The following is a 26,044-nucleotide window of genomic DNA, read 5'->3' on the forward strand; positions in this document are numbered from 1 at the left end:
AGTGCCTATGCTTGTTGATTCACATTATAATTCAGGAAAGGACAAATTTGTTAAATGCACGACTTTTGCTTTTGTTAGCATAAGATGGTAAGAGATTTTGCCTCAATAAAGACGGAAGGTCATATTATATGAATGGACATAGATCCTAATAGGCAGGTTACGAAAGAAGTCATAGTACAATTTTCTACATTCAGAAATTATAATTACATGGATCAGACATTTTATCGTATGGCCTGCAACCTACTGGTAGAAAGCATAAGGGAGTGCAGAACATATTTCCCAGAGCGGTTATCTTAGTGAAGACATTTATTGTTTATATGTTGCCGCTTGTGACGTCTTTACATAAAGTGGTGGAATGTGACTGAGCTTGCGGGGTTAGATTGTACATAAGGGGAAATCCGGTAAATGCCATTGTACTATATGCTACCGGAACAAATTTTATGAAAGTTGTAGTTTGCTAAGGTTTCGCCGTGTAAAATGAGTGAGGTTTTGGATGCTGTCCAGGATTTGACATTAGTTGATCCTTTATTTCAGAATGTCAAGTTTTATGTTAGCGGGAAAGCACACGAAAAGGTAAATGAAGTGCTTGTATTGTGAATAGTGCTGTTATTTACATATCATTGATCCACCGTAGAACTAAGTAATGGATGTAACACTTGTCACATACATTTTATACAAATAGGCCTTTGCAGATAAATATATAGCTCTTTACTTCAATTTACAGACACAGGGGTGTTAAATATAGAGTCAAAAACTGTTATGTCAAATAGTAGTATTATAAACATTTGCAATATTTCATAATTTTCAATTTAAATACTTCTACTAAAGAATTTTCTGAAAAAGTACTTTCTGCCAGTGAAGTGAAGGGGCTAGGAAAAAGCGAATCTTTTAATGCTGCCATAATTATCTGTATGTAATGTTTTAAAATTTTGGCATTCCTGCTTATGTAATTTTTGTATGTTTGAATTTGATGAGTACTGAGAGTAAAGGTTCTCTCAAACCAACATGATATGTGGGAATTGTAGCAATATGGTATGATACAGCATTGTAAAATTACATAGCACTACCTGTATTCAATTCTGAATTCAGTGTGTCAGGTGCATTTAATGCTGTGTTACTTTATATTGCTGTTTTGTCCTGTACCATGACCAATGTCATATACCATTTTGGTTTGAGAGAACCTAAAGACTAAATGATGCAGGGTATACTATTTAAAGTGCATCCAAAATGAAATGAGAAGCAGGTTTTCCATGACACTAAGAGTTAAGGTTACCCTAAGTTGTTGCCACTACTCATGTAGCAGTGTGACTCATTTCAAGGAAGTAACAAAGTTTTAGGACATGGAAAGTGTTTGCCTGTGACAAGTCCTAATCACACAACAAAACAGCTGAAATTACAGCTGTACTGCTTTCAAGCAGTGCATCAGATGCAGTAATAAGATAGGTCTACAAGAATTCAGTATTGCCATTGGTTTCATAATTTTGTGTATGAAGGTGCTCATGTGCAACAGTTAGGACTGCTGTTTAAATGGAACATGCTACCATCTATCAGTGGTCTTACGAACTATAGTTTTGGCCACGTAATAACTTGGGAATGGTATGAAATTTGATATGAAGATTATTGAATGATGATCACACCATTACCCATATTGTGCATTATGCCCCTATGATGTCATCACCTGTGATATTGCCTGTCATGCCTGTTCATATGCATTTAAAAACTAGAGAATGGCATGACAGATATGCATGAAATTTGGCATGGGTGTTATGCCATAGGAGACTACTCCAAATTTATACTTCCTAATTTTCTAAATTCAGTAATACCAACATTGATTTCTGCTCTTTTCTAAACCATATATTTTTAGAATGATCAAATCAGGGATGCTGCAATGGACAGGTAATGTAATATAATTGGGAGAGATGAGAAGTGCATACAAGGTTTTGGTCAGAAAACCTTGAATGGAAGAAACCGCTTGGAAGTTGTATACATAGATGAGATGATAATATTAAAATATCTGTGAAAGAAATAGTTTGGGAGGGTGTGGACTATCTTAATTAGGCCCAGGATAAGAACCAGTAGCAGGCTTCTGTGAACATAGTAATGACTTGGTTGTAGCATCTGTGCAATATTTACATTTAAAACTATAGCTAGTATCAGCTTTCAAACTAAGAGTCTGACTTTGAGTCTGTTAGCAGATCCAAACCTTGTTTCTTTCTGTTCCCAGATTACCCTAAACATTTTGCATGACATACATAGCCATGGATTACCTAGATCTACAGGTGGATGGGAAGTAAGTAGGCATTGAGAAATGGTTATAACCTCTATATTTCCAATGCAAAGATAATAAAAATAATTTTTACATGTACCTTTTTAAATGGGAATGCCTACTTACTTCCCACCCATCCTGTATATTTCTGATAGTAGTGTTGGCACATTTCTGGTTGGACCATCAATCACAGATGCATGCCATTCTAATTAAATGTGACTGGACTTTCCTAAGTTGCATCTGTTTTCTGTTAGGTTTTAAATATTCTTCAAGATGGAGGAGGGGAACGAATGAATTACTTCTCTGACTTTGTAACACATTGTGTTATTGGAGATGATGCATCTGAAAGTGACATTTGTGATGCTAAGGAGTTGTATGAAGTCCCAGCAGTTACTCAGAAATGGGTGTTGTATTCTGTGAAGTGTAAAAAATTGTTACCGTATCCTTTGTAACATCATCATACATTTCTGTGACAGTTATTATTTCTGTTAATTTTCATTGTTTTTGTTTGAAATTATATGTGTTATGTAGCAGATATTTTTCTTAACTTTGTGATCAGTACTAAAGGTTTCTTGCCTGACAGTGATCAGCTTTTTTCAGGGATAGTTGCATGTCTTTCACAAACCAGCAAAGTTGATTCCAAAGCATTATGGGCTATGATAACATTCAGTGGTGGACAATGCCAATTGAACCTGAACAAGCGGTGCACACATTTGATAATTACAAAACCAGAAGGAGTGAGTTTATAGAATTTTATTTTTTCTTATTATTGTATTGTATATAAACTGTACACATGTGTCATGTCAATGCAATTGCAAAATGGAACAATGAGAAGTATGTTTTGGAAGTTTTGTAATTATCTGCTGTAGTTATTTAGAAAAGAATACTGAATATTTTTTAATTGAAAGAAAGAAGAAAGTAAAACATTTTTACATCAGTGAGTTGCAGAATTACATTTATACTGCAAAAATACTAAAATATTATAAAAGAGAATAGTTGGTAATGCATGTATGATAACTGTAAAATCTGAACATACTTCTATGTTTTTCCATTCTAGATTAATCTTTCTTGATCAGAATTGATACTCCAGTTAAGGCTCTTTGATTTGAACATCACAGTATATCATTCTTATTTGTCACTGTGATAATAACTACTTGAAATATGTTACAGTATGTTTTTTTAGATGTTGTTGGATATTTTAACTATTGAGGTGGAAATTGATAATCCAAATTCAAAAACATAAGTGTGAGAATACAAAGAATAAATTTGGGATTAAGATAAAAAAATTGTATAAATAGCCAGACAAGATTTAAGTAGGTTAGTGCTACTGTTAGTAAAGAAGAAAATGTTACAATCTGAATTATATATTTTAACTAAGAAAATTTTATAATAGAAATTGTAATTGGAGATATTTTGTTATTGAATTTATATAATGTGACTTATGCATACATAATAAATAAGTTAGATTAGTATTGACAGAAAATGGGTAATGGGAAGGCATTATAAGAGAGATGATGTGTTGAACCAAAACACTGAAGAATGAAAACAAAGAACTAAGGATGGCACACAATATTTTAAAGCACGTGAATAAAAATTGCTACAGTGTGTTAGATTTAAACTGTGTGAGTTTGTTTATTCATGAACATCTAGGAAAGAATTGTGAAATATGTAAATGCTGTTGATGTTTCTGTGTATTAATATTTGTATTGAAACAGGCAAAGTATGAGGAAGCAATGCGTCACGAAGGAACCCTTCGTATTGTGACTCCAGACTGGGTTGTAGATAGTGTGCGGAGCCGAGGGAGGTGCGAGGAAGGTCTCTATCATCCGTGTCTGCTGATTCTACCAAAACCTCATTCTCCTACCCCTCCGCCTGTTCTTCCTTCACAGTCATTTCTGTCACGATCTTTTGGATCCATAGGTAGGCTTACATTATGGTTTCTGATTTATGCTGCTGTTTTTGTTTATGCATGATAATAAGTTAGAGTAAACGTGATTCATTTAGACATGTTACTAACTTGTGCATCGTGACTGAGGTGAGATTTAGAATTTGGCACATTACATGAAATGTCATCAGAATTTTTCACAAGAAATAATTTGGACAACTGTGAACTAATTTCTCACTTTCTCATGGTTTTAATTAATGTTTATTTATGTTTATTTAACGATGCTCTCTGTAGCTCTGAAGATACAGTGCTGAATGATACAATGATTAATGAGGAGTGAATTGGAAATGATATGGGAGGAAGCCTTAAGGCATAATTTAAGGTATTATCATGCATTTGCCTGGATAGATTGAGGAAAACCATGAACAAGCTCAGGATAGCCAGTTTCAGGGCCAGGATTTGAACCTGGGAACTAGTGAATATGAAACAGGAGTGCTGACTGTGCAGCTATGGTGTTCAGTGTATCAAATGTTGTTGAAGTTCTGTTTAAATGATGAGATGATAATAAAAATTTCTTTGTGAAATAATAATGTGTGTGTAACTACATAAATAAAAAAACTAGTTTTATCTTCCTCTGCTTTATTCCTTGGTATTAGTTGTTTTCTGTTTACATTAGAGTAATTTTTTCTTTCATTTATATATAAATAATGTCTGTTAGCCCTATAACAAAGTACAATATTAGAAAGTCTTTGTAAGATTTTTTTATTAATGCCCACACAATTTTTATTATTATTATTATTATTTTATGTTTAGTTATATTTTTACATCAGCTGTACCTGCCATTACACAGGTGTCAATAAGAGCTGAATTTCAGGCACTCATTCAGCAGAAATGAGTGGTTATATTATTATAAATACCAGTAATTGTTATGCCCCTGTTTTGCTACAGGTGATAAATCAGGGAGCAGTGACAGCAACAGTCTGCTTTCAACAGCTCAGATCCTTGGATTTGCAGACGAAGTGTTTGATAGCAAGGATTTGGGTGGTGGTGATGGTGGAGTTGGTGGGCAGTCTGGTAGCAAGGCTTCTCTTCTGGAACAGTTGAAGCAGAGGATGCCGTGGAATCAACCCCAGCCTGCAACACACCAGAAACAAATTTTGACAACAATGCATCACCAGCAGGTAAAAGTTGCTGATTGTTAGCAGTTCTAATACCTGTAATCTCCAGTTTGTGTACTGTTATTACCAAGGGTTATTTAGTGTTATCATAACATGTTTGTTACAGGTTTTGCAGCAGCAGAAGGACCAGCAGTTACAGCAACAGTTGCAGCAGTTTCAGTCTATTCAACAACAGCAGCAACAACAGCGAATGGCTGCATCATCAGCAGGGTTAAATCCAGCCGCAATGCAGCAGCAAACATTGTCTTCCTTGCAGGTGTCTGCTGGAGGGGGGCAACTGCTGCAACAACAAATTCTTTCTTCATCTCCAGCAAGCAGTAATGTGGTGATGACAGGTGGATTATGCACTTTGTCATACTTTGCAGCATGTATAAAATATATCTATAGGCAGACTGAGGTGGCTGGGACATGTTCAGTGGATGACTGGTGGAAGGTACCCAATAAAGGCGCTAAATGGTCAACCAGGTGGAAGGAGGATGAGGGGACGACCACGTATGAGATAGCTAGATGATGTGGAGGCAGATCTGAGAACCATTGGAGTAAGACGATGGTAAAGGAAGGCAGAGTCAAGGGATGACTGGAAGACTGATAAGGGAGGCCAAGGTCCTCAGAGAACCATAGAGCCACGGAGGAAGGAAGGAAGGAATAAAATATATCTATATTAATTCATCTAGGCTTTAAATAAGGGACCAGAAATGCTATCTTCAACTAAAATATGAATAAAAATCTTCAGAATCACATTTCATTTATATATTATTATTGTCCTTGAAGGTGGTAGGCCTGTTTCGCTTGCTGTTGGTATTATAAAACAACAAAAAACCTTTTAATCTAGTAGCAGCTTTTTGTCATCTTAAGGTTAGTATTTTGTAATTTGTTCCCTGTATCTTAATCTTTAGGCAAACAGGCATCATACACTCTACTAATGAAATAGTCATTGATCCGAGACAACAGTGGCCTTGCTGGCACCATTTTTAAAGATCAGAGGTTGTAGTTTGATGGAATAGTTAGCCTGCCTGCTTTGCACATATTTTCTAACGTGCTATTATTAGCTGTTAATTTAATAGTATTAGTAATGGTAGTATTACTAGTATTCTTGTTTTGAATAGGTCAAGGTGCTATGTTGCAACATCAGAGGGCAATGCAAGTGGTTCAGCAACATAGAAACATGCAAGTGGTGCAAGATGGTACTCAGGTGCAGGTGATGCATCAGCAGAGAGTCATTCAGCAGACATCACCCCATCCACAGCAACAGCAGATACAAGTGCAGCAAGGTCCTCCTTGGAGACAGGCTATAGTAAGTAGAGGCGACCTGGTGATGCATTTATTATGGAGTTAACATTTTCTAGTGGTATACCACACTGTTTTTTTATTTACATGCTTGACTTTAAAAATATATTTTGGGAATAACAGTTGAAGGAGTTCCAATTAAACACTGAGATTTGCTTGTAGAGGAGAAATTCCTGCTTCCATGTATTAGACTCCGTAATCCTAATGTTATATGGATGTTGAAATAAAGAATCTATGATGAAATGGGCATGTGGTCAAAGTGGTAGAAACCTTGAATATGTGTAGAATTTTTGTGAATCTGTTGTTAAACTTTTTACTGCTTTGATCTCATTAAAAATGTGATGTCAGCATCAGTCAGCACCTAACCTCTGTCCACCAAGTAAGTTAAAACTTTAAAAATACAGATTAATAACTACAAACAGTACTTACCTATATGTTACATAACCTATACAGTTGAAAGAATAGTGTTAACTTTTGAATTGTGCAGTCATTTTATTAACATTGTTTTATTCTTTCAGCCGCAACAGCAGCTGCCACCACAAATTCAAGTACAGAAGCAACAGTTTGTATTACGAGAAGGTCAGCCACAAGTACAGCAACAGCTCAGTCAGCAGCCTCAAACACAGCAGTATACTGTCACTGTACAGCGTGAGGTAGCTGCTGGTGCAGGTAGTCAGCTGACATGGCAGCAACAGCAGCAGTACCACCTTCAACAACAACAGAGACAGCAGTTACAGCAGCAACAAGGACAGCCACAGCCAACACCACCACCACTGCAACGTCAGATCGCATGGACTCAGCAACCACAAGCTCAGGTTACTCTTATTATGTGAATACAGTTTGAAAGTGATTTAAAGTGAAACTTTCAAATCAACCCAGTAGGTTGTCTTGGCAGCGAAATTTTAGTATCTACCTGGTTTAATTACCAGTTGGCTACCTGGCTACCAGCTATTCCATCTTATGTCATTTATATGTTTCTACAATTCCTCCAGCCAAATGCTAATTTGGTTAGAGCAACTTTCTGCTTCCTTATCATTCCCATTGTATCATTCTATCACATTTAATTTGGGATTACACATTTTCAACAGTTGATACAGCATCATAAATTAAGTAAGTAACAAATCAAAATGAGCAGAAAGATACTGGCAACGTTGTACTTAATGGATACCTGAAGGTATTTGGCAGTCAAATAATTCACTTCTTATTACATATCTTAACCTGCAAATTATATTTAGTTTTGGCTTACAGGTGAGTCATAAACTGCAGCAGTTATTTAGTGTTCAGTCTATATATCTCCCACTACCCAAGACACGTAGAATTCCTAGGTCTGAAATTTGTGGGAGTGTACAAAGTATCATGTACCAGCAGCAAAGGATACTAGGGTAATTCCAAGTGTTGAATTGGGAGTGATATGGCAGGATGTGGTTTTAAGCAGTTACTCAGCATATGCTTGGGGGTCTGAGGAAAACTGCATGTAACCTTAGATGGCTTGTCTCTAGGCCAAGATATGAATTTAGGGCCTGCTGAAAACAAAGGAAAGAAAATTTTTAAATGATGATATTAATATATATGTAGACAATATTTGATTTTAGAAAAGTTTTCGTTTCTGATGTCACCCTCGGTGGACTAGTGGTTAGTGTACTTGCCACTGGACCCAAGGTTCGCAGGTTCACACCTGGCCAAGGTCGATGAATTTTTAAGGGGGATAAAAGTTCATATCACAGCTTCCTTCAGAGGGGAAGTAAAGCTGGCAGTCCCATTTCATAGATTTACAGCATGCCAAAGAACCTTGTGAGCATGAACGAGATGTTTCCTAAGCAAAATTCAGTGGCCATTTCTCACCCATGTCTCTCCTGATTCTGTACTAGATGGCTCTAGCAGACAAATCAGGATTGAGTAGAAATTGTGCAGAGGCAGTGAGTTTGTCACTCACTACTCACAGATGCACACTTCAAAGACTAGGAAACCTCCCATATGGGAGGAGGCCAAGGCCCGACTCGGGCTGTAATGCCATTGGATGGATGTATTTGTTTCTGATAGTTTTCATGCCTTGTGATTGCTCCGTATTCTGAACCTTGCTAACATTCATTGGGTGTTTGACTGAATTTGATGTTTCAAGCAGTTCTTGTCTATATTCTCGTAGGGTCCACCACGGCAGCTTATACATTTGGACCCCCAGACCCATGCACAATTGCAGCAGATGGATCCACAGCAGAGGGCCCTTTTCATTCAGAAGATTCATAAGCAACGGCAAATAATTCTGCAGAGACAGTTACAAGTATGTGTATAATGAAACAGTTTATATCTTATTAGATAGTTAATACCATTTTTATAAAAAGTGCACTCTTGTAAGAGTTTGGGGTAGCTTAAGTCAGTATGGTGACTGGGTTTCAGTCCCCAGCTGGGGCAAAGGATTTCTAGTCTCTACATTGTGACTGGCTCTGGGACCCACCAGTGGGTAGGATCTCATATTTATGCAAACTGCATGACAAACTGATTACATTGCTGTTACTGTATAGGCACTCTTGAATAAGTGGGCTGGAGATTGAGATGAACATAAATATGATCCTCTTTCTCTCTCACTTCTTGTTCTAGCATTTTCTGTTAATGATCAATAGGGAAGATTTTGTGGACTTTGTGACAAGTATTGCCAGCCAATAGGAGAAACTTACCAAGTCACACCACACACCTGAGGAAATTACAGGGATGTATCATGCAGTTGAAGGATCATAAGAACTGCTTTGTTGTACTAGACCAGTCTCAATTATTTTGTGTGTTGTCATGCTGTACTGTCAAACTATAAGATGTATGATGGTTTTATGCACTGTTTTTCAGTGAAATAATGTTAGCTTAAAAGCAACTGAACTTTGTATTTTGTTGCTGGTTTTTAAATAGGAAGTCCAGTAGCTGTGGTACAATTTTGTGTGCTTTTGGAAATCATTATGTCCCACTATATTAATCATTACCAATTTAGCAGTTATTCTGTCAATATTCAGTTTAGATCATGTGAAACATAATAGGAGAAATTGGAAGGTACATTCAGAAAGAATAAAATTTGAGAGGTTTTCCCTGAAAATTATAAGATATCAACCAGAAGGAAGTGTGTGCTTAGAAATCCCTGAAAGGAATATGGACATACTGTCTTGTAATATTTATAACAAGCCAACTGAGTATGATGATGATGGTGATGTTAATGATGAAATGTCATTGAGAAGTATTTATTGGGAAGGTTACTTTGTGTACAAAATAATTTATCTGTTTTAAAAATAGTTCAATATAATTGTAAAGAAGACATTAAAAAGTTTTAATTTTACTTTCTACTGAGTCTTACGAAATAGCTTGTCCTTGATCTGCAAGGTACAAAGGCAAGCACAGGCACAACAGCAGGGTTTAACACAGGGGATGCCTCGCCAGCAACTGATACAGCAGCCACAGCCGCAGGTTCTTATTCGAGGTCAGCTCCCTGCTGGCCTGACCCCTCAGCAACAGCTCCAGTGGCTGCAGCAGCATCAACAGAGACAGCTTCAGGGACAGACTGTTGTGTTAAACCAGCAGCAGCAGCAGCAACAACAACAACAACAACAGCAACAACAACAACAACAGCTGCTCCAGCAGAATCCTCAGCTTCGCCAACAGCAGGTTAAACTTTTTAAGTCTTGATGGAATATATATGCCCCATTTAACATTGTATGCTTTTGGCCAAATGATAATATGTTGTCCTGCTACATCATGATATTAAAAATGTTATACATCCAAACCTTGTGTGTCGACCTTGCTTTTAAGGCCTCATAAATTGTCAGAGACTCATTTGTAATTGAAACATCCAGTTTAAGAAGGTTTTGTTATGTACATTCCTTTCAGTATTAAGAAAAGTGTCTACTATGGACCATATCTTTGGTTGTGTTCCATTTGTCATTTCTGTTTAGTAACTTCAGTGAACTTTTAAGGATTTCAGAGGAGGTGGTCAACAGTTGATTTAATTTCATAGGTTTTAGTACAGCAAGAGCAGCAGAGTCCGCTTCGCCAGCAGCAGTTGATAGTTGCAGGGCAGAATCCCATAGCACAGCAGCAACAGCCTCCGCTGCCCTCCGGCACTACGCCTGGAATCATGCAGAACCCACAGCAACTTCAGACAACAGCTGCTGCTGGCACTTGGATACCTCAGCAGGCTGAGAATGCTGGTTCGGGTATGTTCACTGAAACTTCACCCACTGAAATTGAAATTGAATTTTACTGAATAGAAATTCTTTATAATGTTAATGTGTAACTTTTGATTTTGGGAATAAGCCTTGTAGAATGTTGAAGGTTTTCAAAATTTTTTTTGGCAAATATTTCAGTTGCAATTTTTGGAGTGAATGTCTTTGTGGGGATTCAGAAACCACTTCATAGATCAGGTAGAGATAAGTAAATAGGTTTGTATCTAGTAGGGATTGACAATGCGCCTGAAAATATTTTTTAGAGACCAGGTAATTAGAAAAAGATGTGATGAAAGGAGTTTAGTGACCACGTGGTTGGGGAAAAGTAATCTGTTTAGTACACCATAAACTCCAGGTGTACTGAACATGTTGTCACAGCAGTAATGAACTTCATTTGTGTGTGGGAGCTACACAGTTTGAATCTGTTTCCAAGGTAGTGGCTATCCTGACATATTTTTTGAGGTTTTAATTTTTAAAAATGCCATGGAATAGGCCACAGTCAGTTATTTTCTTTTTCACCAAACAATCATTTTTCCATTTCATTTTATACTAAATGACCTCTGTAGTTAATACTGTATTATAAAATTCAGGTGCACGGATTTCTGAAGGATTACACATTTTAATCATTTGGAATTCTTGGGGTTTGCCGTGCTTTTCTTAAAATTCTGTTTGTATGCACAGACCTCTTTATATCTCTGCTGTTCCTTTGTGTTCATTGCTTACTGCTATTATTATTATGAATTTGTGAATGTTATGTTCCCGAGATGTCTGTCTCTCAAAGTGTTGATGCTAGTGATTTATATGTTAACTTTATGTCCTCCTTTAAATTAACATTAGGTTTAGAGAAGCAACTTCAGAATATTATGAATGGTCGCCACAACCTGCATTAATAATGTGGGGAATTTATAACCTCAGACCTTTTATATTAGGTGCAGGTAGCATGTCCTTGTAGAAGAAACTGACACATAATGTGAAATATGGACCTCATTATGATTTAAAAATGTAATTTGAAGCATTTTTTTTCGATACAGCAAATGATTAATGAAATTTAAGGAAAATATTTTGTGACTGCAATTTGGTGTCCATATTATTTTTGACTCAGTAACAGTGGATTTATAGCTTCATTAATTGATTATTAAGGCAGTGTATCAAAGAAACTGAGAATGCATTTGTAAAATGTGTGTTCTTCATTGTACACCTTTCACCTCTAGTTAGGCATGTTTGCAAATAAAATTTCCAGAGATATGCCTATTAGCTTCACCTTGTCTCTATTTGGTTGCATGTAACAACTCAAGGACTGTTGAATGGTTAAAATAAGGTAGTAGTAATGTGCACTTATATGGTGAACTACATGTGTTTATCTCAAGTGACTGGATGGGGAATCTCCAGGTTACCGTGGCTAGTTTATATTCAAAACAGCTGCAGCGAGACATGCAATTCTTTTTCATAGTTCAACAAACTCAAGCTAACCAACAGCAGCAGCTAGCACAGCTGCAGTTACAGAGGCAGCATCAGATACAACGTCTTCAGCAGCTTCAGTTGCAGAGGGAAGCAGCAGCAGCTGCACAGAAGCAACAACAACAACAGGTTGTTGTGTCTGGTCAGCGAATACAGGTCCAGCAGACACAACAACCCCAATCACAGCCAGTGCTTCAAGGGCAGATACAGTATTCTGCACAGGTGAGCTCATATACATGTTTTGTTAAACGGGGTCAACATTTGGAATGTTTTAGCTCATTAATGCCTAGTGGTAATTAAAGTGACCAACATGAATGACATAAACTGAGTTATGGACACTTCTGTTCATGAGCCAGTCAGCTTCAGAGAGTTGGTGTATAAACATTCAGTTACTTGACACACACACAAAACCTGCTTAGTAATTCAGTAACTCTGAATTGTGCGCACGGTGTATTTATGGGTTTTGTATGATTCTAGTAGTAAACAGTGATTATTCCTTAAACACCATTAACCAGTTGATCTTTGTAATGGATATGATTTTTGCTTTCTTTACAGTAGGCAGCTGAATACTTATGTTATTTATATTGTATCCTTAAAGGGCTAATGCTGTAAGACTGCTTATTAAGCAGTTAGTGCCCTCTTAAGAATTTGCTCATCTTGGCTTACAGGTTGCAGTACAGCAACAAATGGTGCAAGGCCCAATGCAGTCTCCACTCCAGCAGCAGCAGCAGCAGCAGCAACAACAACAACAACAACAACAGCAGCAGCAGCAGCAGCAGCAGCAGCAGCAGCAGCAGCAGCAGCAACAGCAACAGCAACAACAACAACAACAGCAGCAGCACCAGCAACATCAACAACAACAGCAGCAGCAGCAGCAGCAGCAACAACAACCGCAACAACAACCGCAACAACAGCCACCGCAACCACCACCACCAACACTGCAGCCACAGTCAACAGATGAGGTTACACACCAAGAACACTTTCAAGATTTAAAGGTTTGCATCACTCATTATTCATCACACTACATCACTGTTGGACATCGTCCATTCTCTGAGGTATATTTACTATATTCATCCAAATATCACTTGACCCTGATGGCACTGAAGATCTGTTATGAATGAAGAAATATCGTGGCTTAGATTGTTATGTATAATGATGACTGTCTTCCAGTGAATGATGATAATTATAGTACAACCACACTCTTTAATTATGCTCAAACAAGGGGGAAAATTTTGAAGGTGAGCTTTTTTGCATATCAGCTTGTGTGATGTTGCTGTCTCCTGCTGCCTTTTGTGTATTCCCAGATTAGCACTTTGTGCTATCCAGATAAAATCCTTAAGTGTGATGTGGTTTTTTTTAATGCAACAATTTTAGAAGAAAAAAGCACATGGTACGTGGTTATACATCGTCCATTATCTGAGATATATTTAATGTCAACATAATGTCTTAAAATAAAGAATAATGGCACATTTTGTTGCTATAATTATAATATTTTGTATGGTGTTATTGCTTCTCCATTATTGTCACATCATTGTTATGGCATTTTGAACATTGAAAATTTAGCTTGGCAATTCTATTTTTTGCTTTCCTGATTCAGATTTGAGAGGTCTGGGTTTGAATTCTGAAGTTCTTTCTTCCTTTGGTTTAACTCTTCAGCGTGGAGTGCCGAACAGCGCTTGTCATGATGTAATCATCACATGGCGTGGAGTGCCGAGCCCTGCTCGCATATTGCGCGCTAAGACTTCTCCTTCTTCGTAGCGACTGACCTTGTAGTTTATGTATTCTGGCTCCAGTAGCTGTGTAGAGAAAAAAGCTGGCTATCGATTGATATATAACATGACTCTGACAGATCGATTTTACCAGTGTTTTCCAACTTTGAAATATAGATCGATTATTGAACTCAACTGCATTCAGTCTCTGCTTTGTGGCTCTCTCTATCGAAGACAAATGAAGTAATATAGTTACGGTTACAACAGCTGTATTTATTTTGTTAAATTGCAAACTTATTATATTGTGTGGAAAACCGCAGGATGAAAGAGTATGGAAGCAAGCGAAGGAATGAAGAAGAAAACTCTTACCAAATGTCATATTTGACTGGTCAGCTCTCCTACTTCTTATTTGACAGGTCACAGGTTCATATTTCAGCCTGAAGACCAGCTATCCTGACTAAGATTTTTTGTGTTTTTTCTCAGTCCCTCCAAGCAAATGCTGGGGTAATACCTTAAGCTAGACCACGATCTCTTTCTTCCACATCCTTTCAAATCCATTGTTCATTGTCATCCTGTCATCCTACACTATATAGCCTAGATACTGAAAAATAGTAAACTTTTGTGTATGTAAGATTTGAGGTTTCCACAGTGGTGAGTATGAAGATCCCTGTCTTTTGGGTTGTTGCGCTGTGTAGTCTGGTTGATGTTAGCCAACGTTTCAGAGGTCATACTGCCTCCATCATCAGGGTGATGAATGTGCCAGTGGGGTGTGTGGGGCTAGTTTCATAGGTGCCAGAGTGTGAATGGAGCTTGGGGCAGGCTACTCCATTCACACTTCGGCACCTATGAAACTAGCCCCACACACCCCACTGGCACATTCATCGCCCTGATGATGGAGGCAGTATGACCTCCGAAACATTGGCTAACATCAACCAGACTACACAGCGCAACAACCCAGAAGACAGGAATCTTCAAACTTTTGTGTAATTTGCAGACTGGAGTTAATCAACAAGCTCAGCAACCGCAACAGCCTCTTGTGGTCAACCCAAAAACTAAAACAGCTCTAGCAAACATGCTTAGCATTCGACTGCAGAGTGGAACTACAGGAACACCTCACTTGTCTCCACAGCAGCCAGGAGCTCAGGTAAAGTATGTGGCCAGTTTTGGGTTTTTTCATATACTTTTCTTAAAACTTTGGCCACCAAGCATTAACAGTGCTGGGTGCTGTATTGTATCCCAACTAAATTGATAGGTGACAAAAAAATTCTTCTCTCTTCCTGCTCATTTTGAAACGTGGTAGAAATGTTACTGTGTGCCCTGTGAACGTATGCTGCTATCATTCTGGTACTTTCTGTGTTACTGAAATGCTTTCTGCCTACTATACTCTTTAAATTTACAATTAATTGTTCTCAGCACGTATGAACAAACAAACTCTGTTACTGGTACAAGTCAGACAACTCATGAAAGAATGTTTTCCTGACTGGTAGTCTGTGAACTTGCTAAGATGATGTTCCAATAAATGTGTATCAACTAAGTCTTTTTTACAGAAAGAACATAAGCAGCATTTTTACATTTAACACGGTTTATGTAATTAATACTTATCATATGACACTCCAAATATTATTGCTCCAAAGAGTAATATAATTATTCCATTCTTTGAAGAAACAAGAATAGTAATATTAAATTATGCCAGATGTGAATTTATCACTCACAGTCATTCTGTCATATGATACAAAATAACCTATAACTAACATACTGCATGGAGTAAGAGTCCTTCTTGAGCAGCTAACAGTTTGCTCAGCTGGTCAAGAAACTTGCCTGCATTTAATGGAATCCAAAAGCTTATTACTGTGTTCATGAGTGCCTGCAACCAGTCCCTACCTTGAGTCCAATCCACACCCCCAAATCCTGTTTCTTTAAGATTCATTTTAATATAATCCTCCAATCTATGCCTACCTCTTCTAAGCATTTGTTTGCCTTCAGGCTTCCCAACCAAAATTTTGTATTTTAGTTCTACAGGTTTCTGACAGTAGTCCTATAGTGTATTGAAAGAAATCTTCTTCGAATGTAGTCCATTGTCTGGATAAAAATATTTCCATTGTTTTAGACTGGTGGTTCTCCCTATTTTCAACTAAAAGCAGTGTCATAAAGTATAAATTTTAGAAGTCTGTTATGTTTGTGCAGGGTCCTGTTTTGGTTGGTCAGCCATCAACTTCACAGGAGGGCAGTGCTGCAGGTCAGTTAAGATTAATGACAGCTCAGCATCATGCTCAGCAACACCAGCCGCCACCTGGCATCATTCAGTCACCAGTTCGACCTGTTGCCACAACACACATTCCACCTGATCAGCTTCTCACTTATCAGGTATGTTACTCAGGGAACATAACATTTCCATTGCTTTTTATCACTCCTGTATTCAGGCAGATTGCAAGAAAATAAAGTGACCTCTGGGTGGCAACATTCTTTGACTTACCATTTAGTTTCATATTTTGTTTATAATTGAGCTATGAGCTTGTTGCCATGGTAATAATGTGACTTGTATTTTCGAGGTATCAGTCAAATATGTTGTTTTTCTTAATTAACATTTTCATGTTGTAGCCTGTCTTGAGAGGTTTGATTAGTTATTACCATTTTAATCGTACAATTTAGCATGATTTCATAGGGTCATCATCATCTGACAACTTTTTCATAGATGATATCTTTTTAATATGTTGTATCTTCAGCAGCAACAGAGACGTACTCTGGGCAACATTACAAATGCTACAGGCTCTGCCAGTAGTGGGGGCTCTCCAGTTCGCCCTCCTGGCATGGTGGTAGCTAATTCAGGGGTACCGCCAGTAGGGGTAGTAGTAGGAGCGCCTGGTGTAGGAGTAGCTGTCGCCAAGTCTCCTTACAATCAGACTGCTGCAACGGCTGCCAGAGTAGCTGCAGCATTAGCAAAATCAGCACAGAGCATTGGACAGGTTCAACAGCAACCAAGGGCACAATTCTATGGGCATAACCCCAACTTGAAGTGTGAGTACTTGGTTATAATTCAGCAAGTTTTTGAAGGAGTACAACAGTTTGTAGGTAGCAGGATGATATAGTGACATCTTACTATGCACAACTTTGTGTAGCAACCATTGAAAATGTGGCTTTGTTAGATATAAGACTGCTCTCTTTATCCAGATTTAAAACAAACTCTTCTTATACTTTTGAACATTAACCATGCCATTACCAAGTTATTTTTTTTCAGCACACTTATTCCTGCATGCTGCATTTTTTACTTTAAAGAATTAGACAATTTTTTGTGATATGGAAGTGATTTTTAATGTACTTAATACATGAAATGTTAGCTTCTTATTTCCAGGGAAATCTGTCGTGGAATGTGGTGATCTGTACTTGTAATGTAATATTGTTAGGGTAGTCAAATTGAGTAGGCTGAACATGTATCTTTAATAGAGGAAATGAGAAATATATACAGAATTTTGGTGGGGAAACTTCTTGGTTAGTGACCACATGGAAGATGAAGGTGGAGTGGAAGAATAATATAAAAACTGAACTTGTGGAAATTGATTGTCAGAATTGTGTTCAGTGGCAGATAGGTTGTCTTTGGTTTTAGCTTTGTCAGATCTTTGGATTCAATTATCAGAGAGCATTAGTTTCTGTTAGTCCTTTATTATATAATTTCATTGGTCTGATTTCTTTATAATTTGCCAAAGTGTGTTGTTCTAGCTGCTCATATAACAGACGATATCAGGAGACTAGATCTGCCAGAAACAAAGGTGTATACAAGCTGTGAATCAGGTCTGTGTGCTCTGTAGCTTATGAACTGTGAGGTGTTGGGTTCATTGAAAAGACACGTAAAACATGAAGTTGTGTAGTGGATTGTTAGTATCAAACTTTTAATAATGTTTAAGGATTATAATTATAATAATTTGTTGTGAGTTACCTGTTTCTGTTTTTCAGTGCCACCAGACCTTTTTCTATTGGGTTGCATCTTTCTGATTGTGGATTATGACTGCAGTATGCCTGATGAAGTAATGATGTGGAAACGCATCATTGTTTCCAGTGGTGGTGAGGTTGATACAGTTTATGCACCTCGAGTAACACATGTTCTGTGTGAGACACAAAAGTCCGCAATTGTCCAGCGGGTAATTTGCACAATGATTTTGTTCTGTTTATCCGTATGATTGTTCTGAGTACATGCATTGAATATTATATTATATACAGCTCTTTGTTCATTTGTAAACTCTTAATACATTTTCTTATAAGTAAGTCTATTTTGAAGGAATTATTACAAAATAAAAATTGAAGATTTCCGTCTTCTGGGTTGTTGCGCTGTGTAGTCTGGTTGATGTTAACCAACGTTTCAGAGGTCATACTGCCTCCGTCATCACCCTGATGACGGAGGCAGTACACAGCACAACAACCCAGAAGACGGAAATCTTCATACTCACCGCTGTGAGAACCTCAAGTCTTACAAAATAAAAATTATTACCTCTGAGGGAAAAAGCAATGCCTCAGGAATCCAGTTATCAGTACCTTGGAAATATAAGTCTGCCTAGATACAAGTGAGTTCAGTTTTTATGATATAGTGATATTAAAAGTTTTAATTGTTCAATTTTTTCACCACATATTTGAGTGAATGCCATAAAATCCACTACAATTAGCTTATCTGTGGGCTTCAAGAAACATACAGCTGACAGAGTATCTTATGACCTATGAACCAGCTTGTGTTATTCATTATTATGAGAACCTGTTACCTTCATCACAGTAGAATGTGGTAAAGTATCAGATGTATTTACAGTGATCACATAGCATGCAGGACAAATGAATAAACTTTGTTATCATTAGCAGATTTTTCTGATTTTCATTGTTTTGTGCAGAAGTATTCAACTTTCTGTGGTGTGGCATATTTCAGTTTCATTTAAGGTTAGCAACACTAATATATGTTTTGAAGTGATTTGTTTCCAGTCTAATTTAAATAGTTTTATTGTCAGGTTCTTGTTTTAGGAAATGTTGATTGTGAGAAAGATAATGTTGCAGGCGGCATTCATGCAGGAGAGGCTCTGTGAGATATATCGCTGTCCTCAAAGAAAGGCAACAGCTGTTATTCATGTTGTGGATGTGTTTTAAAGTTATTGTTAAATATGACATTCCAGTGTTAGGTGTTGGATAACATTATCTCATATGTAGTTGAAAGATTAATAGGAGACAATGTAGTGTTCCTGGAAATAATTACTTCTTATTTAGAGTTCCCCCATTGCTCCCATTACAGTAAATGACTCTTGTTATGCAGGCACTCAGAGAAGGAAAGCGTTGTGTATCAGCATACTGGCTGAATGACGTAGTTCTGAAACAACAGGTGCTTCCACCATGGCAGGCACTTCACTTTCCTACAGCTTTCAGGTACATACATACAGATACATTAATTTTGGTGTGATAGGGTTGTAAATCTAAGAGACTGAGGTTGGTTGTTTTGTGGGAGTATTGTTATGAAGAATTACATCAATGCTTTTATAGTGCAATGCAGAAGTTGGTGTACAAGTCCATGCAGATAATATCATAATCTGTAAGAAGCATGATGATGGTGAAGATAACATTTGAGAATTTGTCTGAAAATATCAGTGTTGGTCTTTTGGGTTGTAATGCCACATTGAGTTATAGGTAGGTTAGAGGAACACACTGTATCCGTCTTCAAAGCTGAAGTGCTGAAGTTGTGAAGATGGAGGCATTTTGTTCCTCTGAAAAGTTGGTATCTGTCAATAAGTCTACATAACATTACAAGCTAGAAGACCAACATTGACATAAATTTTTTGTCTCATGTGAAATAGTGTTGTCCTATTTATATTTTTTGTGCAGTGATGATAAGCCATGTAAGAATCACATCATTGCATTCTCTGGCTTCGAAGGAGAAGAAAGGGCCCGAGTACGATTCATGATTGAAGCAATTGGAGCAAAGTGTACCAATTACTTCACAAAACACAATCATGTACTGGTGTGCCGCAGGTGAGTGGCTTTTGTGGCTTTGTGCATAGAGGTTATAAAATGAATGCATTGTGTATGGAATTTAGTATTGTGGGAACTAAACTGTGATTTGTTAAGTAAATTTAATTTTTACCTCTCTTTAGATGTTCAGATGTTTCACTTGTGCATGTTGTGGAAACAAAGCCTTTCTGTTACGTTACTACCACACCTTTACTCTGTTTGTTTTATGGCCGTTGGGAATTTATCGTTCACCACACATGAAACATTCTTAATTCTACCCTGTCTCATATTTTTTACAACTTGTGATTAGTATTTGCTTTGTGGAACAGTGTGACAAAGCTGGTTAATATACATTCAGGTTCAGCATTGTTGTATATGTAATATTTTATTGAAACATTTGAGAATATAGTTTTCCAGACTTTTACAGTCATTCCCTATATTGGCAGAGAAATATAATGAAGAGTTAACATAAAAGAGTCCTTCATCAGAAGCACATCTGTGAAGGTACTTTTAATGTTTAAGATAATTATAAAAGAATTCTTTGTGGCTGTGTGATCATACAATATTGTTTTTTTCCCATTATCAGTGTGTATATATGTTTTTATTTACTTGTGGTTTGTATAATGAACCTTTTAAGTTGTTAAAATTATATAGCACTGTGTGATAGTATGTGAAAGAAAGTGGTCTTGGCCTAAATTAAGGTACTGTCTTGGTAGGATAGTCACTTTTCTAGCCAAAATTTGAATCTCAGGCTTCAGATATGAAGTAGGAGTGCACTACAGTTAAAGGTTAACAATTACATTCTAGGCTTGAAGGTGCGAAGTACAAGAAGGCACGTGAATGGAACAGACCAGTTGTGAATGCCCAGTGGCTGAATGATATTTTGTTTGGACATTACTCTTGCATTCAGCAACCAGATATGCCAAAGTTCCAGCAGTTTAATTTGGGCAACCCATTTCGTATTGAGTATGCCCTGATTCCACACCTTATGGGTAAGTTGTCTGATGTGATGTAGAATAAAGTAAGATTGTGAGAGTAGTTTAATTGAAATCCATTTGGACATTGTTCTGTGTTTAGTAGAGACTGTTAAAAGTGATCCCCATGGGTGTTGATGTGAGCATGCCATTGATACACATTCCCTCACCAAGGAACTCCCTGGACTGTTGCTGGAATTGCTTCATCGCTGCAGCCTTGATGACTTCACATGACCTATTTATGCCTTTTAGCACCTTTTTATTGGGCTGAACACATGTGTGGGCTGTGTGGGAAGTAGTCCAACATGTTCCAGGACATGGGACAGGTGTTGTGCAACATAATCATGTCTTATGATCAAACTAGTGTGACGTATGAACATCTGGAAAGGTTCCACAGTATTTCTTCTTGTTGAGGGTGATGTCAGGGTCCTGTACGTCTGCATCAGCAGTCTGTTGATTCAGGTTGGAAGAAAATATTAAGGCAGTGATGCAGTGGTTCCACTAGTATCCGAGTTAGTTCTTTGCAGAGGAGATTCATCTGCTGTTGTTCATGGGGCTGGTTTAAATGGCCTCTACTCCTTCACACAGAACAGTTGACCCATCATATTATGAATGCTTGTCATTTATAACTTTATTTGTAATTTTTCAGGGTACAGAAATTAGTGTTTCAGAAATAGTGAAGTAACATAATTAAAGAAATACTAAAATTGAAATTTAATCCTATTGTGGAGGTCATTATTCAAAATACTGATGCCTTGTTCTTATTTTTAATTTTTTTCTTGGGATAATTAGCGGCATGGAAGATGCCAATCAACATAACTCAAGAGTCTTACGATAAAATTAAAACAATCCCACCAGCTCAGCGACGTGTAAAACGACCACGTCTTGACAAATCTGCCACTTCTGCTGGAGACTCAGACCAAGAGAACATGCTTGAAAATGTGGAAGTAACAAATCCTGACCCACCTTCAGAAGACAAGAGGCCAATGGTTTTATTTTCTCATGTTACAAAGCAATCAGAATTAGCCAAGGTTAGTTGTCTAAGAACAGTATAATCCTTAGTATTACCAATATTTACAGTGTCTAAAAGTGAAAACTGTTGTTCCTTATGTGCAGTTTAATTGGGTGGAAGTGTGGCTAGAGGATACAACCTCCATATTCGAAGGGTAGCTATGAATATATTAAATAAGCAGCTCCAGATAGCCGACAAAGGGTGTTCATGCAGCTTTGGAGTTAGGTGGGTGCTAACATCTCCTCACCATTAAAGCAGCATGTTAACGTACTACACAGGGCCTCAGATTGAGATTGATTCTTTGGACTGGTGGCAAACTGTTGTGAACGTGGTAATGTATCAATGGGTTCCATAAGATGTAAGGAATTTCTTCTTGTAGGAAAGCAGTGACAAAGTAATGGAACAGAAAATGGATTAAGAATATAAGGAGTTGAATTTAATTAATTAATTGATTTTACTTGCAAGTATCTATTTCTGAATAACACTTTTAGTATGCTACTTTATTTCCTAGAAAGTTAAGCAGTTGGGTGGTGCAGTAGTGGATTCACACAAGGAAGCAACACACTTGGTAATGGAACAGGCTGTTCGAACTGTCAAGCTCCTGTGCTGTCTCTCCACATGCAAGTACCTTGTATCTGAAGCATGGGTCAGAGACAGTCATGCCCAGAATAAGTTTCTAGGTAAGTTTTTTAAATTGTTGATGTTATAGATGCGAACATGTTTGCAGGATGTTTGTGTGATCAGACTTGTTGCTGTTGCCAACAAAGTTATGCAACATGTTATTGTACATTCACTTGTTAACTTGTCATTTTCGCTCCTAGATGGCTATAGAATGTAGTGAATTATTAAAAGAATATAAAGGAATCAAAATCTGTATTTGTATTCGTCTAAAAGCTACCTGAGTTTAATTTTGGACACAAAATGGATTTGATTCATCAGGTTCAGTTTAGATACCTGGCAGACTCTTGTGAATGTGGTAATGAAACTTTTGGGTTTATAAGAGGGTTAATTATTACTGAATTTTTCACTGTGATGAACAAAATAATATTAACTTTTACTTAAGTAACAGCAGATACATAATGGAAAGAAGAACTTATGGAAAATAGTATTTTTAAGCTAGTATCATTTTATACTGTTGTCTTCCAGATGAAAAACTATACATCTTGAATGATCCTGAGTTTGAAAAGGAGTTTGGCTGCCACATAGCTAAGGTTCTGGAAAAGCCTAATAGGAATGATTTATTTAAGGTATGTCTCATGTTTTATTGTATGTGTATTTGTGTATAGCTAATGTGATCGACATCACACACACACAAATGGCATCTGTTTATGCTTGAAGTAACTGAATACTTTATACACTAACTCTATGAAGCTGGTTGGCTCATGAGGGCATGTGACAGTAGATGTGCAGAAGCATCTAAAACTCTATCATCGTTGTTTATGTTGATCACTTTATATCAATGCTATGCAGGTAGTTTTATGATGAGTTACAAGTTTAGTCACATTCTGAGAAGAATGCAATTTTTAATTTGAATTAGTAGCCCTTATGTAATCAACCTTAAGTTAGTGGTGAAAGTAGTCGACCACTGCTACAGTTTTGCTCATGACACTACTTGTATATTAACTTTGGAGATATTCACCATTTAAAAGTGTTTTTGCATTTCATTCCAAAGGGTTTGGTATTTTTATTTGTGTAGTACACATTCTTTTATAATTTCTTTGCCTTCTTTGAAATGTCTGTTCTTGTTATTTACCAGGGTAAGATATTCTACATGACACCAGGTGTAATGCCTAGCCCATCAGTTTTAGCAGATATCATCGAATGTGCTGGTGGTAAGGTAGAAAAACATAGACGTTCGCTGAAAGCAATTCAAGATGCAAACCAGAAAGAATACAATTATTTTGTAATCACAGTTGGAAATGACCTTCATCTTCTTAGGGACCTGATAAAATATGAAATTGGTAAGTAGCTCGATACAATCAAAATTTTTACATGAACGTATGGTATTGTCATGATCTGAAATCTTGCCGCAGTGAATGGTATTCCTGTAATTATGAGGGTCACGCCAAAAGTAATGCCCCAGATTAAAACAACAATTTTTATTTCGTAGCTTTGCTTTTTTCAGTTTGTAGGTATGCTTTTCCCGCTTCTATTCGTACTTAGTTCATTCACTTCCCGTTAGTGGCATTAGTATTACATGTTCAAAATGGCGGCTGCACTTTACGTCTTTGAGGAGCAACATACTTACACATTTTATTACATCCCATGGATCCACAAGACAGTCAGATGACAATAGGATATGGAAAAAGTCATAATAATAATACAATACATATTATAAAGTACAATTCATACTATTATATAAATTTCACATAGTACAAAGGGTTCACCTAAAGAAATGATGTTACAAATAGATCCACCCATTACACAAGAAATTTCATAAAACAGATTAATGTCATCTTGATCATTTATTTTATGTTGGTGCTCATATGTTCCTCGTGGTTCTGTGTTATGTAGTGATTGTGCATGCTTGAAATTGTTTAAGAAACCAAACCAATAGTAATCTACTGGGTAGGTATAGTTACAGTTTCCTTTATATGAGGTTTTCTGAAACATGTCTGGTTCATTTATCAATTTTGACATTTCTCCAGTGCTGTATTGATTTTGTTTTTATTGGTTTTTCCAGGTGTGTTCAATGCAGAGTTTGTAATGAGTTCAGTGATGAGACAAGAAATTAATTATGGAGCAAAGACAGCTTAGTGAATGGAATACAGAGTATATATAAACCTCCTACCTTTAATACAAAACTACATTAAATTTGTGATACTTTTTTTGCATATCAATAAAATTGAAATGATGTTATTGAAGTGAATGTTATTACAATGTAGTAATGGTAGCTTAAGAAATTATAATATTAGTTTTATGTTAGCGTTTGAATATAGGTGTGATGTGTCACTGACTGAAGAACAAAAGAATGTCCTGAAGAAGTAGATGCTTATAGGATTAAACTAATACAGTGCTGTGTTACAAGGTTTGTATGTAACTAACTCGGTGAGTAGTTCTCTCTTTGAGAAAGTTGTTCATTGAGCTAATTTAGAGTAGCTGCCTGATTTTACCTCTTTGGTATATAAACCTTTCTGAAATTAATTCCAGTGGTGTTAATGTTTTTGGTTTTATGCTCCATTTTGTTTCAAGTATATACAAGTTCCTAGCTTTGGCTCGCTAGATTCCTTGACTTTTTAAGGTCAGAGGTCTGTTAGGGGTATCAGAGGGCCAGCCAAGACCCTGGCCCCTCATTTGTTACTGCCTGTTCTCAGTCTGGCAAGCATGGCCAAGACTTTGGGAGATGCCTGCATCACACTCTGCATTAGGTATTCATGCAGAAGTCACTGAATGGGAAATCCCATTCCATTTACACGGTCTTTGAATAGTAGTCTGCAAATGTGAAAGGTTCCTGATCTGCCATGTTCAGTTTGCTGTGTCTGATTAACAACATTTCCATATTAGAGTGTACTAGCATACTGTTTGTGAGCTCTACTATATCATATAATATGTCAGCATCTCATGAGACACATCCCTGCCTAATGATGCAGCACTGTAAGAGGACGGTGCAAATGTGGATATGACTCGGGCATCATCCTGATCCTGCATACATGCCAATTTTGTCAAATGGATCAAATTTTGTGACCACTTATGTCTATAACAAAGAGTCTTGGCAAAAGTGCAAAGGACTTTGGATTCTGAATGTAATCCACAGTATTCACCTGGAAGGAATGTACTTATTTTGTAACACTGTTTATATAAAATATAAAAAATGCCTCTGTTTTTAAGAAACTTTTCTTCTGGAAGTGGCAGTTCAAGCTATGTCATTGCTCAGAGATTTGGCTGATGTTTTTGTGCACAAAAAAACCAGGCTTTCTTGAGTTATCACCTGTGGCATATATTTTAAGTATATAAGGTAATGATCAATTGCACATTTTCTATTGCATGAAAAAAATCAACTATATGATATTTAACCTATTGATGCATTTTTTCTTATTCATATTTTGAATAAAGAGGAGAGAGCACTTATAAGGGTATAAACAGATAAAAATGGACATTTTGTGCTTTCT

General features: G+C 37.0%; 1 protein-coding gene across 4 annotated transcripts; it reads left to right on the forward strand.

The window, feature by feature from the left end:
- Nucleotides 1-309: 309 nt before the first annotated feature.
- LOC110826875 (uncharacterized) lies at nt 310-24,799 on the forward strand. 4 transcript variants are annotated; one of them, XM_022057946.2, is made up of 26 exons: nt 311-573; nt 2,521-2,705; nt 2,826-3,003; nt 3,982-4,186; nt 5,100-5,332; nt 5,436-5,664; nt 6,436-6,623; nt 7,135-7,431; nt 8,760-8,894; nt 9,974-10,255; nt 10,605-10,803; nt 12,263-12,492; nt 12,939-13,265; nt 14,974-15,123; nt 16,164-16,343; nt 16,706-16,994; nt 17,694-17,765; nt 17,928-18,112; nt 19,261-19,370; nt 19,824-19,970; nt 20,757-20,941; nt 21,716-21,954; nt 22,447-22,615; nt 23,082-23,182; nt 23,692-23,896; nt 24,619-24,799. In XM_022057946.2, exons 1-26 carry the CDS (start codon nt 478-480, stop codon nt 24,690-24,692), a joined length of 4,890 nt encoding a protein of 1,629 aa, XP_021913638.2. In that variant the 5' UTR covers nt 311-477; the 3' UTR covers nt 24,693-24,799. The 4 variants fall into 4 exon arrangements, 3 of the variants coding, with proteins under 3 accessions (XP_021913638.2, XP_021913637.2, XP_021913639.2); XM_022057945.2 differs by having other exon boundaries at nt 312-573; nt 16,703-16,994; XM_022057947.2 differs by lacking the exon at nt 17,694-17,765 and having other exon boundaries at nt 313-573; nt 16,703-16,994.
- The last annotated feature ends 1,245 nt before the right edge of the window (nt 24,800-26,044 follow it).

Source organism: Zootermopsis nevadensis, unplaced genomic scaffold (assembly GCF_977971745.1).
Source record: "Zootermopsis nevadensis isolate Lab colony 2312 unplaced genomic scaffold, Znev_1.0 Znev_ptg000009l, whole genome shotgun sequence".
Lineage (NCBI taxonomy): Eukaryota > Metazoa > Arthropoda > Insecta > Blattodea > Termopsidae > Zootermopsis > Zootermopsis nevadensis.

Coding starts and splice junctions, on each gene's coding strand:
- LOC110826875 (XM_022057945.2), top strand. CDS start 478: ATGAGTGAGGTTTTGGATGCTGTCCAGGATTTGACATTAGTTGATCCT. Junction 6,624..7,134: donor CTCCTTGGAGACAGGCTATA/GTAAGTAGAGGC, acceptor TTATTCTTTCAG/CCGCAACAGCAGCTGCCACC. Junction 19,371..19,823: donor CACTTTCCTACAGCTTTCAG/GTACATACATAC, acceptor TTTTTTGTGCAG/TGATGATAAGCCATGTAAGA.